The following is a 20,893-nucleotide window of genomic DNA, read 5'->3' as shown; positions in this document are numbered from 1 at the left end:
TAAATATGCCTCCCTTCAGGCATAACTTGATGGTTAAGAGTCTAAACATATCATATTTATCGGGGTAGCAGTTTACTGGTATCTTATTAGTTTATTTTTCTGTGATTGAAAAGCACAGATATCTAAAATGTTGTAGCTGTACTACTATGTATATGATGGTCATAGTGGCAATATTCTCAATTTCAACAGGAAATATCAGCTGCATTCATTTTCTTAAATATCTTATTCCCACTGCCGTTCAAGTGGATAGTTTCTAGTTTGAAAATTCTTGACTTTAGTTCCCAGTGAAATGATAACTGAAAACAGACGATGTGGAAAACAGCAATTTACATCCCTACCAGATAATTAGTACTTGAACTACTTGGAGGAGAAAGGTGGATTATAATTTTTCTATGTTGTAGTAATTAATTAGTATCCAGCTCTTTATATACAGTTGTGTCCAGCTTTCAAGCCATTTTTAGGACAGGGCAGCCCCCATTACATGTTGCTTCCTCCCCTGCTTTATAAATGAAATGATGTGTTTGCTGCAATGAGACAAAGGCTACAGTATGGAGTCCAAAAACTGACACAATAAAAAGATGCCAGACCAGTCAAAATGACTGAATACATTAATAAATAATGCTGCTGGTTAAATAATTTAGTTTAAAAAGAGTGCTCTGTATTTTTACTTTCTGCTCCAATTAGTTGGGATGAAATGCAAAATAATGTGATTCAAGACAATGAAAAAAACAAACATATTCTCTTTGTTTTGGTTGCATTTATGGGACACTTGGATCGAACCACTGACCCTCTGGTTAGAGGACGACCACTCTACCCCGACAGCCACATATGCTTTTGTGTCCCTCTGTTTGAAACCAATGACCCTCCCCAAAATGGCTGTAAAGTGATATGGCCCCAGCTCTGATCAGCAGTGATGGCAACATGATACCTGTATGGTTGTACTAAAATGTGCCCTTTTTTCGCACTGTAACATCTTTGATGTCACCAGCACACAATGATGCTGTTAAACCAGAAACACTGTGACTACACCTTATTTTTATACTGTCTATACAGCTGTGTCTCGGGGGCTTCACCCTTCGGAGGCTGCTTCTGAGGGCTGATTGCGTCACAGCTTGACCACTAAGTGACAAACTGTTTTTCAGATAGGTAATGCTCAGTTTCAAAAACCAACATTTACTGACTAAAACCTTCAAAGGAGTTTCAGAAATATTATAGCACCAACCCCTGGATGAAACACAACAGATCAGCAGTTTCCATGGCAGCTAGCTGTATTGTTCTTTTCTTGCCTCTCCTATACATGGACTGAAGGTATAAATTTGTGGTTCTGGTTTTGTATTCAGGGGATGCACCGCCCACAGACTGTAGCAACACCATAAAGGTTGACCGTACTTTCTGCGGCCCGTGTCCACTGTGAGTTATTACCTGATCCCACATTCCATTCCAGTAGATGGATTTATTATTGTTTCTCAATTCAGAGGCTGCATCCTTCAGAGTATGTGGCCCACGAAGGAGGCGGTCTTCATGTGCCCCGTAGACCATGAAGACAGAACCGAAATGAGACGGTCTGGTCTACAGAGGTTTTCAGTGATCAGCGTCACTAGCTTGTCACGCCCTTATTGTTGTTGCCTAGCAACAGAGCTTCAGTTGGACACGACAAGGAAGTTTTATTGCCCCTTGGTTATTTAGCATGTGTACCATTAGCTGTTCGGTTGAATTGACACGTGGTACTCAAGCACTAGATGTCTCAATCCTTGTTTGTCACCAAAGTGCAATGAATCCTGGGATAGGTTGGGCTGGGGACGATCCACCTGTTTGTGCCTTCGAAATGGGACACTTCAGTCGCAAATATATGATATATAACCTAAGGAAAACTGTAAAACATAACATATTGACTTGCCGTCTCAGCTATTTTAATTGACAGTATTATCTATATTTCAGACTTGTGACCTTACTGCATTTTGTCACTTTTGGTACTCCATATGTTAAAGGTTCAGTGTGTAAGATTTAGTGATATCTGGTGGTGAAGTTGCATGTTGCAGCTGAATACCTCTCACCTCACCCTCCCCTTCCAAACATGAAAGAGAACATGTGGAAACCTTCAGTTGTCCAAAAAACTCAGAAGGTGTTTAGTTTATCCTGTCTGGACTACTGTAAAAAAAACATGGCGGCCTCCATGGAGAGGACCTGCTCCCGATGTAAATATTTAAATATAAAGGGTAAAGAAAACAACAATTTGTACAGTTTAGATGAAACTAGTGCACTAGTGAAAACATAACTAGGATTATTTTATGTTCAATTTCTGCCAGTAGATCCCTTTCACCTAAATCTTACACACTGGACCTTTAAAGAGCACACAGTTACATGTCCACTCATGTGTGTTTATAGGTGACATCCTTGCTCCAGTTGTGCTTGCAACATAATTGACCTGCTGGACGGTGGTTAACACATCACCTGACAACGTGTGACCACATTACATCTGATTTAAATATCAGAAGGCTACCTGTAAATTAAGTCTCGTAACCACCCCACTATTGGTTGGTGAGAATATCAGAAATAACAATGCTTATCTCAGTGAACCTGCTGCCTCTTTAACACCCTGTTGTTGCCATAACAGCAGCATGAAGCGGCTGTGCCCCTGCAGAGATTGTCGGTGTGTTTTCACTGAGACTGAAGCTCTGCGGCCACCGGCGCATCGCCTTGTATAGTCAGCAACAACAACAACACGGTCTCCTGCCGAACAACCGCTGCTGTCGCTGCACGCAAGCGTGAAATCTGACGCGATGCTCTCGCCCCATTCAGCCGTTCGCTGGGATCCTCCCTTCACTCAGTCGTGCGTGTGCGCGCTGCGAACCAAACAACGGCACGGCCAGCACGTCTGAACGCGCAGAGACACCAGCAGGTACAAAGGTGATCCGCAGAGATTCACCTGCGGCGATGTAAAGATGGCGAGAGTGCTCCACAACTTGCTGTTATTTCTGATCGGACTTCCGCAGAGAACCCGAGTTGTGGGGTACTGGTCGCTGATCTACGCGTATTGTGCTCTGTGCACCGTCGTGGCGCTGCTGAAACTTTGCTGGAACCTCGTCCTGAGGCCGACGACCACCTTCCGATGGACGATCCGGGAAAGTCCGCCCGCCTGTCTGAATGACACGTCCTTGGGCACCCACTGTTATGTTAGGATCAAGGTAAGGCACGCACGCACGCACACATGCACATGCGCACGCACTTGGACATGAGCGGTGTCTCGTCCCCATTGTGCTGCTCAGATGTAAATTGCTACAACACCTTTTTCTCTGCGGTACCGCGTCGTGAGAAGCCTCAAAAACAGGCCTGGTCCCTGAGCAAGTCAAGAGGCATCTGTTTATTTATGATCATTAATTATATGTTTATGATTATTATGTATTACTGTTATTATTCCGGTGCAATCAGGGCTCAGGTGGTGCTGAAAGAACAGCTCCTCCGTGTACGAGCTGCTGCAGCCTCCAACTACAACAACCTGTGTGCAGCATTATGTCATTAAATACCGAGGCATCACTAAAGCCTGCACTCAACCAAAGCCCAGATTGCCAACAGCAGAAAAAAAATCATCCACTTGTAAATAAGAGAACTGAAACGGCATACAGTGACACTGCAGTGGTCTATACTGCATAATACAACCTTACTTAGTAGCAGCAAAGTGTACTTAAAACTAAAAGGACTCTACAATTTAATATTATTATTCATGTGTAATATTACTATGTCTTTTAACGTATTAGGTTCAATATCACATGCAATATTCTATATTACTTCCTCCTATTGTCATTATTACTTCTGCTATTATAGAAGTTTATTAGATTATGTTAGATTATGACTATTGATGCATTGACATGCCAGTAGCATTTGAATGTTGCAGCTTGTCCAAGGCTCGTTTTGATTACCTTGATCTCTGTTTGGCAGTTTGATATATAACACTGTATCATATTTTTATTAAAAAAATATGATTGCACTTTTATAGTCTTCATGGCCACTCAAAGCTCTTTACGGTACCGTTTGGCCATTGACCCATTCACACACACATTCATACGATGCATTTCTCTGTCACACATCACTCACACACTTCTGACACAGCCATCAGGGGGACATTTTGGGTTCAGAATCTTGCCCAAGGAAACTTCTGAATGCAGAATAAGGGAGATCTTTTGGTTAGTGGCCGTCCTGCTCTACCTCCTGAGCCACAACCCAACTCCACTTAAAACTCATACGTAAAACATTTATCTGCAAAGTAACTACTAACTGCAGCTGAGGGCAGTGTTTTCCCTAAATAATGTGAACTTGAAGTATAAGTAACAGATTAGTACCTCAAAGCTATTCCAAAGCAAAGTACTAGAGTAAATGTTCTGGTTACAGTACATTTCGCTGCCCAGTGTTATTTTAACAATCAACCTGATGTTTTCATGTGGAATAGTTTAACCAATATGTTTTATTTTAATGGCAACATATTGTTCAAAGCAGAATGTTTATAGATATCTGTCAGTTTATTTCTGGACCTCCTTGATAATATATAACAGATTCATAAGAGAGATTCAATATGTCTGATATTGCAAGGTTGTGAGCCAAAGATTCTCCTTTGTGTGTTAACTCAAAATACGATAATGTATTTATGTCTTGTTTTGATTCTGATAATTACATTAGTGTCCACTCATTGGTCATGCAGCTGCACATTTAAAAGTGCTGACCTGTTCTGCAGTGTTCTCTTCAGATTAGACTGTCAGCTCTCAATGTTCACGTCTTAATGGCTGTGTCTTCTTTCAGGAGTCCGGCCTTAGGTTTCACTATGTTGCTGCTGGAGAGAGAGGAAAGCCACTCATGCTGTTCTTACACGGCTTCCCTGAGTTCTGGTAGGTCAAAGTGAGAACAGTTACGTTGACAGTTGCAGCTCAAATGTATTCACCAGCAGCAAACCAGACAATTTCTCTTCTCTGTACTGTCTGACTCCTTGGCTGCACAAAACGAATCCACAACAGCGAGGACTTCCAATTTGCAGACCTCATTTGCCATTGGGGGTTAAAGGGTCCAAAGCCTTCAAGATCTCCTCCTCCTGATATTAAATGAAAAAAATGGTGTCTAGCATTTGCTCCTGGAAAAGGGCCAAAGAGGTTGTCAGGAGCTGTAAGCCTGTCCATATCTCCAACATACTATCTAAGCTGCTGACAGGACAGGAATTAATGAATGGTAGATGGGAGCTCTTTCTGCTTCACTTGCTGTATTCTTCGGAATAATAAACTGTGCTGCTGAGAGTGAGACGGTTGGAGAAAACTCTCTACACTTTATTAAAATGCACTAATTCCCTCTGAGGACCGAGAAGGAAGTGTGTGTGTGTGTGTGTGTGTGTGTGTGTGTGTGTGTGTGTGTGTGTGTGTGTGTGTGTGTGTGTGTGTGTGTGTGTGTGTGTGTGTGTGTGTCATATAGGAATGATGGAGGGTTCTTCAAGGGGCTTTCTGTGCTTTAAAGCTCATCTATATTCTAAGATCTGAGGGTTCATTGCTGGGATCTTGTCCTGACTCATCAGAATCACAGCCAGGCCTCTGCATCTTGCTCCCCTCGCTCGGCAAAAGGGAGGAGGAGGAGGACGAGGAGGAGGAGGACGAGGACGAGGAGGAGGAGGAGGATAGGAGACTTTTAGGCATGATGAGGAGCCTCTAGAGAAGCATAGATCTTCAATTTTGAATCACCGCAGTCCACATGATCGGAGGACTGATAAGAATTTAAAACAGCTCTTGCTGCACTGAGGTGACCTTCTCTCAGCTGGAATCTGTGCTAGTTTTTTAAAAGTTTGTGAAATTAATGTGTATCTATCTCACATTTATTCCATGTAAGATTTTCGACTGCAACTTAAGGGTAAAAGTGTAACTTTGCCCTTAAGTTTTGGGTCCTTAAGTCAATTTCATTTTAAGTTGTAATGGGGAATATTATTCAGTCTGTGAACATCTATACAGTATAATGTGTTGTGTAGCTCTAAGGGAAAACAATCTGGTTTGGGCTTTAAGATTGTCAATTGTTTACAAAAAAAACCTGTGATACTAAGTACAGGGAAAAAAAATGAACCCAACAGACAGGTACAAATTAACAATTCTGTTGAATATCATTATGTGGAATGTTAGGAGCCAGTGTTATTTGGATTGCTTCACCTTATAGTAGACTCCAAAAGTCAGGATACCTCGACTTCTGCTGAATTTTGTATTCAGTTTGAGGCCAATAGTGCGATACTAAATCAGTGGAGAATCGCCTTTAAAGTAAAGGATGGACTGTAAAGTAGCTTATAGAGGAAACACATCGAGGTCTGTCTCTTCAGGTGTGAAGGTCATAAAAGGATATTAAGAAATCTGTGTTTGTGTTCCTCAGGTTCTCCTGGCGATATCAGCTACGTGAGTTCAAGAGTGAGTTCCGTGTGGTGGCCATCGACATGCGGGGCTACGGGGAGTCTGACTTGCCCCTTTCCACCGAAAGTTACAGCTTCGAGAACCTGGTTACGGACGTCAAGGATATTGTGGAGTATTTAGGTGAGCTATAACCTAAAAACAACTCCCCACTGCTTTGTCAGTGTCTTGAGTCAAAAATAACTTGTTTATCAGTCTTAAGCTGGACAGCCCTCGGGCCTGCGGCGTGGTGTGATAGACTTCCTGTGACTCATTCTTACTGAGCATGGGACATTGTGCGGAGAGAGAGCCCTGCAGCCTTCTGACTGCATGCGAACACTGGCAGGGAGCTATAGCCCGTGGCTGTCTGCGCACACCAGCATGCACTGATGATTATGTGGCCTCAATGACAGTTTTTGCTCCTTTACTGGCCAGCACATCACAGTTTTTTTCTGTCACTGCAGCAGGGGATACATGATGTACCTGTCTTAGTATTGAAATGTGTGGGAGTGAAGATTCTCTAATGGTTCCAAGTATAGTAGATCTTTCTTTGTGCCCTCCTTCACACCTGTCACTTCATATTCATGTGTGTTAAAGTTCATGTTCTGTCGCTAATTAGAAGAAACCTCAGATAATGTGCAATCAGAAAGTATTACAAACATTCCTGCTACACTCACATTAACTTCAACCTCGAAATAATGTCACGAAGAAACAGTTGACTTGCTTACAGTCTGTATAATCATCTGACTGCTCATGTGACTTGCCCTGTTGGACTTCAATGTACTGATGTTGTTTTGTTCCCAGATCTCCGTTACGTTGTGGATTACAGTGTTGTAAAAACAAATGCTACGAGACAGGAACCCAAGTTATACGTATAATGGCATTAATGAGTTATTTGTTGAGATGTTCCATCCTTCCACCAAGTTTTGTGTTAATTCATTCTGTAATTTTTGCGTAATCCTGTTTACAAACAAATAATCAAACCGAAAGACATAGGGACACTGGTAAAAATGTAACCTCCTTGGCAGAAGTAATAAACTGGAATTAACCATTAACTGCAGTATTTACCTCTGCCAAGGAGTTTGTTTGTTAGCAGGGTTATGCAAAAACTACTGGACAAATTACCTCAAAGGTTGGTGGAAGGATGTGATATAGGTCAGGGAAGAATCTATAACATTTTGGTGCAGATCTGGATCAGGTGGCGAATCCAGGACGAACATTTTTTTACTTTCTTTAACATTGCGAGATACAACGTTTTTCAACATTTTCCTTTATTTGGGATGAATTTCCAGCGTAAACTTGGGGTCAGTAAAACAACAATGTTATCAATATCACCATTGTGAAGCTAAACCGAAACAATGAGCTGAACGACACAAATCATGTGCAGAGCGGAAGGGTATTGTGTTGGGTCATAATTCTTAATGTGGTCACCACTTGGAGCGACACCTTTCATGTTACACGTAATAATTTGGTCCATTAGAAAGGTATCGAACACAAGCACAGAAGTCCAGCACAGGGGCATCTTAATGGGCTGTAAATGTCCTCAAGTGCCTTTTGAAAGCATCCCTTATAAAAAATTTACAAAATCTTCGAGTGTATATTAAAAGGTCTATAGGTGAAGCTTTGTAGCTTCTTGCATGGTTCCAGCTATCACCCTTAATTATTGCTTGATTAGTGCTCTAATATGTGACTACAGAGCCCTTCTTCACATTGACCACATTGCAGTCCACATTCACAGCTGGCTAATAGTGCTACACCCATTAGAGGTTTGGCCTTTAACTGTGCGTGGCTAGTAAAATGTGGTGTCAATGTTGAGATTGCTGGGATGAGTCATACCAGTGGGTGTAAATGGTGCTAGCCTATAAGGGGATTAGGTTGTAGCAACTGGAACAGTAATGTGATCAGAATCCCCTCAGACGGATGTCCGTGACCTTGATCTGCATTCGGCTGTATGTCATGTAATACATCCATTTGACGGGATGTAAATGTCTTCTGAGGGAGGAAGCCAGCAATAATGAAGTGAGAACAGTATAAAGCATCAGCATGAACGTCCAGCTACTGTTCTAATCATCAGAGCCCTGTCCTCTGTTACTAAAACTGTCTAATGTGCCTTTGCTTTTTTTTCCAAGGGTACAACAGATGCTGCCTAGTGGGCCATGACTGGGGCGGGACCATAGCCTGGCTGTTTGCCATTCACTACCCAGAGATGGTGACGAAACTCATCGTCCTGAACTGTCCCCATCCTTCTGTGTTCACAGGTGGGATTTCATTGTGTTTAAGCAGACTAATCCTCAGACATCTCTCTCTCTTTATTGTGAATGACAACCATTTCATTTCACATTAAAGAGAGAAGTCTCTGGTTTGTTTCCCGGAGTATTGCAGCAACTATTATCTCATTAATTTGCAGGTATTATTTCTTCCATCCCATGTTTGCATCCATCTGGCAAATCCTCCTCTGCCTAAAGGGGGAGATGATGAAAAGCTAATTACAGGAGGTGAATGTGAAGCTGGAACATCTGGTTTAACTGGTGCAGAGGGAGGCAGAAACATGGAGGGTTATCACGTCCACAGGGTCACAGTGTGTGCAAACTTGGCCTTTAATTACTATCTAATGACTCCTCTCTTCTTCCTCTTCCTCCTCTACCTCCTTTTCCTCCTCCTCTTCCTCCTCCTTTTCCTCCTCTCCTCTCCTCTCCTCTCCTCTCCTCATTTCCTCCCTTCCTCCCTTCTCCTCTCCTCCTTTCCTTTCCTCCTCTCCTCTCTCACAGATTACGCTCTGCGCCACCCGAGCCAGTTGCTGAAATCGAGTCATTACTTCTTCTTCCAGCTGCCCCGCTTCCCGGAGCTCATGCTCTCCATCAATGATTTCAAGGTGGTCTGTTATGTGTGGGCTTAAGCGCTTACAAGGTCAAGGTTGTGTGTGTTTGCGTCTCTCTGTTGTGCGTATGCGCGCATTGGTGTATGTTGCATGTCATTGTAGTGTCAGTCTATTTTTACTGCCTGCATCAGTGCCAGCTCTAACAACAGACTGCTTTGAAAGAAGATATTTGTTGTAGACAAGATGAGCAACAAAATCCTGCAGAAGATGTGAAGTCAGACTATCAGTAAATCATATCTCAAGCTCTTGATGGCCAAAATAAGTTGTAATCTTGTCTGTAGCTAAATGTTCATGATATTCAAGTCTTGTCATCAGTTTCATTTCTGATTTGCAAACGCACAATTCAGTTTACTCAGTTGACTCAGGCTACATGAAGAATTAGATGATCTATATCACTCTCGTGTAAAAACAGTCACGTCTGTCTGTTACAGCCAGGAGATAGTTATTTTTGACATGAAGCATGGAAACACTGGTTCTTTTTATGACCTTTTTTTTTTTTATTCAATTCAATTTTACTCGTCTCGCACAAATCACAACATAGATTATCTCAAGGCACTTTGAGGTCTAGACCTCACAAATTTATAGCTAAACCCAACAAGTTCCACAACAAGAATTAATCGGAAGAAACCTCTAGAACCAGACAAAAATGGCCATCTGCCTCAACTGGTTGGAGTGAGCAGAGAAAAATAAATTATTAATTTACTTATTTATTTGTTTGTGTTATTTTTGAAATTTGTATTCGTATTTCATTTTTTTATTTTTAGAAGACTAAATGAATGTAAGATTACCTGATGTTCCCTGATGCCTGTGCTGGACTTTTCAGTGTTTATTGTTGTTGAGCCGGCACCAAGTCTTTGTGCCAGAGGTGTGACTGAAGGTCACGAGTGCTGCTTTCACCACTGAAGTACATGTTCTAACTCGTATTACATGGACGTGCGTCTGTGATGGTTTTCTAGATCAGGTTGTCGCAGCCGCATACATTCAGTTCATTGACCTCTGTGTTTGCTGCTGTCTCTGCTGCAGGCTCTGAAGGCCTTGTTCACCAGCCGCAGCACAGGGATCGGGAGTAAAGGCCGGTGGCTCACTGCTGAGGACCTGGAGGCCTACCTGTATGCACTCTCACAGCCGGGGGCTCTTACTGGAGCCCTCAACTATTACAGGAATGTCTTCAGGTGAGGAACAGTTCACTCACAAAAAGATTGACTTGACAGCTGAATTTGACGTTTGTTCTGTTGTTAGAAATTACAAATCATAGCCTACACTAGTGCGGTGCTTGTTCTAATCTAGATTTTTATAAACAGTCTATGATACAGAGCGAAGTTAGAAAAATAACTTACTCACATATTTTACTTATATATAAGTTTGAATGATTTATTTAACTGCTGTTATTTTTGCATACATTGTATATCGGCTATTTTAAAGGTCTGACAAACAATTGACACAAAGTTTAGACCCAAGTTCACAACTTTTCAAAATAACAGTTCTGTAATTCAACTAGTTATAAAGCATTGCAGCGACAAAACGAACACGTAGCTTTAACTTTGAAGACAAACCCTAGCCCTGCTAAAGACGAATTGATTCTGTAAATGTTTTACTGTGACAGAGATCAGTACCTGCAACTCCTGTGAGTTTCTGTGTCAGTCTGATATGGTGAAACAAAAATAATCCAACTATGAAAATGATCTGGTGGTGATTTTGACCCATTGCTGACCACTGCTGTAGTTTATCTGAGGACGTAGAAGAAGATTCAACTCGGCCTAATCGTGTCCAAATCAAACCAAATTTGACACTTCCTTGGTTCATTAAGACAATACACATGGCACGTGTGGAGCCGATAAGATTGGTTCGCAAGATATGCATTCCACACATTGATAGACAGACGGTTGGATGGAATGAGAATGTAGATATTAGTCATATGAAAGACAAAACAGAAACTTGCCTTGCCCTCAGTAGAGCACAATGCCCAACAGTCTTGAATTACAACAAGCCTCCTAGCTATGGCCACATTACGTTTCTCAGCTACACATTGGTGGTAGTTTCTAACCCAATTTGTAACCATACCCTATAAAACTACATGTAAATCCACAAGTTGCAGTTTTCTATTTAAATGGGACTGCCCACACTCATCAATACAAACCTCCTAAATATGTTTAAATGTTCTCATCAAGATTCACACATAGTTCTATAATGAAATCAACGAAAATGTGGAAATATGTCCTATCAATGTTAAAGAGAGGGGGGGAAAAAATTCCTAGATCTGCCCCCTGATCTTTATCCACACCTAAATAGAATGGGTTCTTCCCTGACCGATAGCCCATCCTTCCACCAAGTTCAATGCTAATCCATCCTCAAGTTTTTGCGTAATCCTGCACACAAACAACAGATGAGAACACAACCTCATTGGTGGAGGTAATTACCCACAAAGTACTTTTAGGTGCTTTTCAGTCAGTATCATTGTTTAGTCTTAGTTGGTTATTGTGATGTGTGATAACAAAATCAATTTAGTTCTTTATGATGTGAACTTTCTAGATATTTCAGGTCATACTACTGAGTATGGTGTCTACACAGATATAACAAATATATATATATATATAATACAGCGCCATCTACTGTCAGAGCTGTGGAGGGGCAGAAAAATTCAACATCAACCCTCTGTCAAGGCAACAACACTTTCAAATATCTATATTTATACACACCTTCCTTTGTACTTCAAGAGAGCGAGCTGGCAAACAGTGATCAACACAATTCAGATCAGAGAAATTCTGCATCTGTGAGCCGTACATGCACCGCTGAACGAGCCATCTGCTCTCTTCTCAGGCAAAGAGTCGTCTCAGAATAGCTTTTGTGTGCTTATGTAAAAGAAATACCACTGACCCATGACCAATTAGTCTCTCCACAAGCGCACATTGCACCTACACATGGGGGATACAAAAATAGATAAACACAAAGCAAATTCCATCCATCCATCCATGTCATATATATTCACGTATCCTGCCCAGAGAGCTGGAGGCTGGAGCCTTCCCCAGCACACCTTGAGTTGGACATGACATGGAAATCAAAATGCAAAGTATTCAACCGTTAAATCCGGAAGATTTACATGTTGTATGTGATCTCATTTTACCTACAACTGATGATACACCCAAGATTTTTTTTGTTTTAAACGACCAGTATCTAAGAATGCATATAAGCTGAAGAGCAGAGAGACAAGGTACATTTCCATCCACCTGTCTCTATAGATTTGCATGTAAGAAACATTAAATTGGAATGAAACGGTGGAATATCTTAAAATATACAGTTTTTTGTGCTCGGCTGAGATTGAAAAGCTGGAATATCACAAACAAAACTAAAAATAGATAGAGGAAAAAACATTCAAGGGATGCCACAGGCTCAACTCCAGTGAAAAGGTAAAAAAAACAGGAAGATTAGGTGTCAGGGGTATGGAAGCGTATTGCATTCAGTCTATATGGCCCAATAAGTAGCCTATGACAAGATCATCTAGTGTAATGGGAGCACTTGATTCAAAGAGGCCATAATATGCAGGTGATAGATCATTAAACAACTGTCTGAGAAACAATGCATGTCCATGTGATACGGGGATATTTTTTTTTTAAGTCAGTCTAATACCCAAATCCATGGCATTCTATGGACAAAAGTGCCATATGATTTCATCTTCTATATAACATTATCCGTAGAGACATAATATCTCCCAATGTCTCAACCCCAAACCTGTATTGCTCTCTATGATATATACAGATTATTTGGTAGATTTTGAGGTAGACTATCTCGTTTATTTAGAGAAACCAGAGCTGATTTTTTTTTTACATCTGAACTCAATATGTTTCTGTACAGGGGTGTGTGAAACCATAACATGCCAGTTGCACAAGTTGCTTCACAAAATCAAATATAAGTGCAAAGAAAGTCAGTCATAGAAAAACGAGATCATGCTCAGTAATGCAGTAAAACAAAACAGATTATAGAACAAAAAAAGAACAGCATCAAAACGATAAACTATATAAAAAATGAAAACTATAGAAATGTCGGTCTATACAGCTGGGTTTTTAAACGCTTTTTATAATGAGGCACTGATTCTGCTGATGTGATGTTTGTTCCACAGACTGAATAATGGGCCTTTTTAAGAGAATTTGATTCTCTGATCTCAGGGGAACACTTAGGCCACATTCCTATTTAATTTCCTCTCAATAAACAAAATGCACAACTCAGGTTCTTTTCTCCTCTCTCTCTCCTCTCTCTCCGCAGCTCCCTCCCTCTGAGCCAGAACCACGTCAGGTCTCCTGTGCTGCTGCTGTGGAGCGAGCGGGACACCTTTCTGGAGCAAGAAATGGCCGAGGCATGCCGCCTGTACATCAGGAACCATTTCCGTCTCAACATCATCTCCGGGGCCAGTCACTGGCTGCAGCAGGACCAGCCCGACATCGTCAACACCCTCATATGGACCTTCCTCAAGGAGGGAGAGGGACGTAAGAGCTACAGGAACTAGAATCCACACCGCGGCCTCCTCCCACCACTCCTCCCTGCTTTCACTTGCCACACCTGGAAGCCTGGAATATGCCTGTGATACCAAGCAACATAGTGATAATGCAATCATTCTTTAAAATCTTGTCACATTTCAAATATTTTTTTAAACAAAGTCAACAGTAGAGGAAAAGGATCAAAGCACACTTCAGCAGTGGGACAGTGAGCAGTCTGTGTGAGGCATATTCAAGAGGTTTTTTGCACATGACATCCGCCTTAAAGTTTGTCGGTTACAGCATTACAAATGTGTGGCAAAATCTCCTCGTGACTTGTATTGTGTGGTGCCTTTTTAACTTTAGAGTTGTCTCGGTGTTCAGATGTTCGGAGACGCTGGGATGTGGCTGATCGTCTGCTATATGTTTCACTGGGTCACTCTACTTTGGGCACAGACCTTTGGGAGCCATAACACTCCCTACCCCTTTATCAGGTAGTGTTGTCGAAAGGAGTGTACTTGTTTTCTATCTTCTTCTCAAAGATACTTTGCTCTAACGTGGATGATGTTGTTATCTTGCTCTTCCTGTAAAGACATGTCAGTGGTGGTTGACTATTGTACTATTTTGTATTTCTTCCTACACACTGCATTTTGAAATTCACTGAGCCAGGTCGAACACCATTTGATTTTATAAATAAAGTGGGTAAGTGTCAATCTGTTTCCTGACTACACTGCTCCCTAACAGTTACAGCCTGTTTTAAGATAAGAATATCAGTAGTGTGTGTTTGAAGCTGCGCCTCATGCCCCTACGTGTTTGTCTCAGAGCCGTCACTCCAACGCTTTTACACAGAAGACATTAAAAACACCAGAAATAGAATTGGATGTGCTGTTAAATATAGCCCAGAGCTGAGTGACACAGCAGTTGACTTTGGTTATTGTGGATCTATCTGTAGAATAAATAGTTGATGTGTTATTTCAGGTTTATATTTATACCTTCAGCACATATGCCAGCTGAGATGTCGACGTGGAATCACATCGAGCTGTGTCTTCCCCTGTCAGAAGCTCAGTCTTACATAAACAAGATTTAATACGGTGCCAGCTCGCAGCCACTCGCATTCACTGCTGCTCCTTTTGGGGGAACATTAGATTCAGCTAATTGATGATGAGGTTTTACACCAGGAAAGTAACTATTATCTTAATAACCACTCTTTTTTGTTTCTGCAGAAGAGGACAATGACATCAGTCCTCAGTCAGGAGCAAGTGCTCCCGTTGCCTTCAATGACAAACATTAACAATAGAGAGAATATGTAAATGACCTCTAGACCTATATAAAGAGGGAAATATTTTGGTCAGTATTTTTGTGACTTTTAAAAAGTACGTTTAAAATAAACACTGTATATATTAATAAGTAAAGATATTTTTTATGCAAATTTGGTTCAAAAAGTAATGAGTGAAACTGAATTCAGGAGTTTGTGTGTGTCACGTCAGAGATCATTTTCACAACAGACATTTAGATGTTTTTAGTATTAACATTGATGCCTCTGGGTGTTTAAAGTGCCCCAATAAGACAGAACAGCTCGGCAGTGAGTCAGCATTTGCAGACCCTGAAACTGAAACAGCTAAAAGGAATTCAGCATCATTAGTCATTTTATTTCAAACTGTGCTCTTCCTGCTGTGATGCATCCAGATGTCTGATGCTAAAAAAGGTTTCAAAGGCCAGCTAATTAGTGCCTACTCTTTATCGGTGGTTTCAATGTCACTTTTAGTCGTAGGGAATCGAACCGGGAACCATCTTGGTGTGAGGTGTCATTATATTTTACTGAACGTTCCATTGTCCGATCCAGCACCACCAGAAAACCTGCCAGTGCAACATCATTGCACATTGCATAACACATCAAGTATATTTTCATCCATATCAGTGACAGACGCTTCTGCTCCTTTTGAAGCCATTTGGATATAGAACTATTTCTTCTTCATTTCAGTGACATTATCACAGGTGACACAACATTAACAGCACGGCTATAGTCTGTCTCTTAGTTCCATCTCTGACACTATTAAAGATAATGCACTCTGGATCTCTATAATCAGAACATAAATCTCTGCACTTTAAACATTCTTCTTTTTACTTTGATGCAATTGTCATCACTGAACAAATAATACCAATGAATACAAAGAATATGAAAATGCATGCAGGAGGTCCAATATATATATATATATATATATATATATATATATCCATATATCATATATCATATATCATTAAAGAACTGTCTGAGAAACAATGCACGTCAATGTCATACTGAGAAAATGTTTTTTGCAAGTCAGTCTAAAATACTCAAATCGATGGCGTTCAGTGAACAAGAAGACTTTACTGATGCCGTTCACATTGCATGCTACAAAAGGATCCTCCTCCTCCAACCAAGATGACCCACAGACCTTTGGGCTGTGAGCCTGAACATACTGACAAGGCTCTCCCTGTTTCCCAGGACTTCACATATGGGTGTGTATATGTAGAGTATCTGTCAAAGCTATGATAAAATATGTCCAATTTTGACATAAACACAATAGATTGCAATGGATAATAAATGTAATGCTATTACAAATAATGTGACAGATCCAAGCCAATCAAGGTCATGGTTGTGCAAAAGGCCAGGTTGCTGTGGAATCACGTTCAAAAGTGTTTATTTCATTTAATCTCAATCTTAATATCCTGCCATATATCCAATCCAATGATTTGATTTAATTCTATTTATTTATTAATTTATTTTTACCTTGGGCTCTGTCTGTGGGTAGCTGACATTTCTGCCATAAGACACTGATTAACATAAGATAAATAAGGAGGGGCATTCTGGTATTACAGCAGCCCAAGAACAGAATAAATACAGGTAAACAAGAAAAGACTGGAAATAGAATCGAACTATTTGAAGAACAAATAGACACAAAACACAATGACACAAAATATAACGACAGTAACTCCACGAGTGATATGCTTGAGCTTGTGAACCCACTCAAAGTGGCAGAATGATGAGGAAGCTGATCAAAGTGATGTATAAAGTTGGTTAATACAATAATGATATTTATTAATTATTATAATAATTATAATAATAACAGTCTATTTTAATTTGAACACTCAAATTAAATGGATTAGATATATTCAGCATCACGAACTGATCACGAATGGCAAATCAGGCTAATGCAACAATGCAGCATGTGTGACGTTCAGCAGAAACACCACCAGGATGCGACAATGAGCACAGGTTTATTGGAACTGCGCATGTGCGTCAGCTTCCGGGTCTTGACGAGTTGTCCGCTCCTTGTGGTGTTTTCAAACCCAGTGGGAGTTGAATGAACAGCGTGCGGCGGCGGTGATGTCAACAACGTCGGTCAGTGGGTCAGTAGATAAATCAAGATCATCTCTTAATCCACGTAACAGAGACTCGTACATGTCAACAACTATTGTTTAGTTATTAATAGACACGTGTGTAGACAGTCAGGGTATGAGAACCAACTACTAACGGTAGCTCAGGTTAGCTAGCGCTAGCATGCTAGTTGCAGGAGGAAAATGAAAGTGATGGTGTAGATTAGCAGACAGCACAGACCGAGTCCAGCTGAGGAGCAACACACATCTATGTCAGTGTGTGTGTGTGTGTGTGCAGCTGTGTGTGTTTTATATCGGATAAGTACAATTATTTATTTATAATTAAAGTGAGAGAAACAGTGATGCTAGCAGAGGTGCGTTTTCCCCTGGAAGCTAGGTCTCTATCTATTATTAAAGCTAATGCTATTTGTTATTTTATTATACAGCTGATTACAATTCTTGGTTCATATAACAGTAGTAGAATTTATGTTTTAGTCGTGCTCATCTTCTCCCATTTGCATTGGCCTTGTTCACACCGATGAAACAGCGCCCCCTGGTTCACAGTGGTTGGTAAACCATCAGTTTGTGTGATGGTGAAATATGTTGTTCATCACAGTGAATATAATCAATAATGTTGACTTTAATAATAAAATAATCGTTGTGTATAACAGTAAAGTGTGAGTGGCTTGTTGTTTTTCAGCGCCACCTTAAATCTTAATAGAGTAACTGATTGTAAAACAACACTAGCTGGCTTAACTCATGACTAGCTTTCAGACATGTTTCACGTGGCTTCCTCTGCATGCCATTAGGTTTATCTCGTCCCATTTGTCTTATCTAGTCTTATCTAGTCTTATCTAGTGGTGGGTGACACATTCACAAGCTGAACTCTGTCCTGTCTCTTTCTTTTAGAGAACACAATAAACCATGATCACCACTGAGGCTGCCAGAGAGTTCCAGGCCAAAGAGCGCAAATACAAAGAGCAGCTGAAGAGATGTTTATCATCGGCTTTGTCTGCAGACCTGAACAGGTAAGATATGTGACTATACGCACTGACCTGTCATTGGCCCAGGAGAAATAGATACAAAGATACGTCTTGAAAAAGTTTTAAAACATTTCTTTTAAAGAAACCTAGACTGTCTGCAATAACCATGTCACTGATCATTTCATCCCACTGTCGAGCAGATCAACACATTTTCCTGACAATCTCCTTCCATCTATTCATGCTAGCTATAGTGCTTAAAGGTTCAGTGTGTAGAATTTAGTGACATCTAGTGGTGAAGTTGCATGTTGCAGCTGAATACCTCAGTTGGATCTTACTTGTTAAATAAAGGATAAAGGAAAAAAAAATCCATCTGTGACAACACAGTGTTCGGAAGGTTGGTACCTTACGAATTTCTCTCATGATAAAATATTGTAGCTACTGACAAAATCAAAATAACAGCTGGTGGAAATTCCCAGTAAAGCAGTTTTCAGACATCAACTCCAGAAAAGCGGATCCGGACATTTTCTGGAGTTTATCTTTCACATATGAGGAACGCGCAAGAAGATTGTCAGAGTCAGGCGTGTTCATAACAACAGAAAAATGTCTGGAACATTTAGGCAAGGTGCTGGGCCTGAGCTAACTGGATTGCATTCTTTGCAGTCAAAGCTGAAGGTCGCTGTGACCTCATAAAACACATGTTTGCTCTGTGAACGCCATGCATCCAGAACGCTAAAACGGACTCTTTGGAAGATGAACTTTTTAGATTTTGGTGGATAAAGGTCAAGGTCACAGTGACCTTACATTCTTCTTCTTGTGAACAAGGTATAACACATTCCATACAACCACAGAGAATATCATTACCTCTGGCACAAACATTTACTTGGACTAGAGGACGTCCTTATTACAATTTGGAGCTCAAGCTTCGTTTTCTACATAACATATTTTGAGCCTTTCGCAACTAGCCTGGTTCATTGATCACAAGTTTGATGTCACATTGAGAGTAAAAATAATAAGTAAATGATTGTATTGTCACTGTTGACTATTCTCTGATTCCTTTGGAACAAACTATTATTCAGAAAAGATCCATGCTGAAATGTTGAAATTATAGAGAAAAGCAAAATAATTTACTAAGTGATAAAACGAGACCTGTAAGAAATGAAAGTTAAATCCAGCTCTTAGACACATAAGACCTCCTAGAATTGACCTAATCTGCACAGTAGGTTTATATAAAAGTATTACTATTAGTCACGGGTGCGGTTTTTCCTCAGATAATAGAATCAGTGGATTTGGAAAATAAAAAACAGAGTAAAGCTGCAATATATTTCACTGCTGAGTGGAAGTTAACAGTAAACTGTCCCATGTTGATATGATTAGTGCAGTCCAGTGGGTTTGTGTGGACAGGGGTATGAGTTTCCTTGTTGAATTCAGACTCTTCTCATCAGAACGTTACAGGAACGGACACAGCACCAGCATTTGAAGTCGCGCTGCCCGACTGGCCCTAAGCTGACTGATTTCTGTGTCACACAAATCAGTCACTGAGGCAGGATGAGAGATAATGATGGTGAAGAAGAAGTGGAGTGCCTCAGCTCTGCACTTGGTGTTCTCAAGTACAAAAAAAATAGACCCTCAGTTTCATCTTTAAATGCTGTAGATTGAAGACAGTTAAGAAGGCCTTTGTATATTTTCTCTTAAGAATGGGCAAAAATACAATAACAATAGTTATTGCAATAAAATCGTAGCAATACAACAAAAGTTCGATAGATATCGATATATTGCTTATACATTGTTCAAGCAATGCAAGGAGGTATAACACATGATTGATTTTAGAGTTTAAAACCACAACCTTTACTCAGGAGCAAAACGCTGTCTTTAATAATAATAATAATAATAATAATAATAATAATAAAATGTATTTACATAGCACCTTTCAAAACAATACAAAGTATTTACAAATTAAAAATTAAGACATGAAGGCAAGCAATTAAAAACAGTTTCAAGATCACACAAAATATTGGGCAGAAGTAATAGAAATAAAAATGTTACAGGTGAGAAAAGACTAAACACAGTAAAACTAGAATGTCACTCAGCAAAGCGCATACCCTTGGCAGTCCCCTTAAATTATATCAAGCTGCACCATGCATTATTCCCTGGGAAAATTATAAGGTTTCAAAAATCTGAGATCCGTCTTCTGATCCAGATCCGCACTAAAATTGAATGGCTTCTTTGCTGACTGATACTAAAACCTTCCACCATGTTTTGTGGAAATCTCTTCTGTTGCTTTTCTGTAATCTTGTTTACAAACTAACTAACCAACCAACCGGAAATTTGACTGGGATGAAATCATCACCTCCTCGGCGTAGTTAATAAAACATCTGAAAATTGAAATAGATCACAGCCAGGATTAAAAACTTGAATATTTTTATTTTTTATTTCTTAAAACTTTGAAGAAATAATTGTGATTATTATGGACTGATACATGTACTGAACATTTTTGGCCAGATATCACCCAGCCCTGTTTTCTCTTTTTTATGTTGGTTTTTGAATGTTCATTAATTATGATTATTTTTCCAATTTGGCTGCAACTGTTTGTTGTCTGTTGTTTTTTCTCTAATCAGTTGTGTTTTATTCATGCCGATGGTTTGTGCAGGGAGTTTTCTAGTCTTAAAGCTCTTAACACAACAAATTGTGTACAGTCATTCACGCACGCTGTCATACATATGCCACACTTATCTATCAATCACTCTGACGGCACAGTGGCGTATGATAATTTAGGGTTAAGTGTCTCGCTCAAGGAGGTCAAACCACGACCTTCTG

General features: G+C 40.3%; 2 protein-coding genes across 5 annotated transcripts in view; both read left to right on the top strand.

Moving 5' to 3' along the window:
- The first annotated feature begins 2,637 nt into the window (after positions 1-2,637).
- On the top strand, positions 2,638-14,452 carry ephx4 (epoxide hydrolase 4). The gene is made up of 7 exons (XM_034583243.1): positions 2,638-3,185; positions 4,792-4,877; positions 6,382-6,539; positions 8,525-8,653; positions 9,164-9,267; positions 10,297-10,445; positions 13,531-14,452. Exons 1-7 carry the CDS (start codon positions 2,943-2,945, stop codon positions 13,769-13,771), a joined length of 1,110 nt encoding a protein of 369 aa, XP_034439134.1. The 5' UTR covers positions 2,638-2,942; the 3' UTR covers positions 13,772-14,452.
- Positions 14,453-17,040: 2,588 nt separating this feature from the next.
- Positions 17,041-20,893, top strand: part of btbd8 (BTB domain containing 8) — a 29,798-nt gene continuing 25,945 nt past the window's right edge. For 2 of the 4 annotated variants that reach the window (XM_034582725.1, XM_034582722.1), the window contains exons 1-2: positions 17,041-17,129; positions 18,006-18,124. In XM_034582725.1, the coding sequence (XP_034438616.1) occupies positions 18,021-18,124 (104 nt within the window). In that variant the 5' untranslated portion in view covers positions 17,041-17,129; positions 18,006-18,020. The remainder of the gene's footprint in view (positions 17,130-18,005; positions 18,125-20,893) is intronic. The other 2 variants (XM_034582724.1, XM_034582723.1) reach the window with 2 other exon arrangements.

This window comes from Hippoglossus hippoglossus, chromosome 4 (genome assembly GCF_009819705.1).
Source record: "Hippoglossus hippoglossus isolate fHipHip1 chromosome 4, fHipHip1.pri, whole genome shotgun sequence".
NCBI lineage: Eukaryota > Metazoa > Chordata > Actinopteri > Pleuronectiformes > Pleuronectidae > Hippoglossus > Hippoglossus hippoglossus.
The sequence above is the reverse complement of the archived record's forward strand: the minus strand, read 5'-3'. Positions and strand labels throughout refer to the sequence as shown.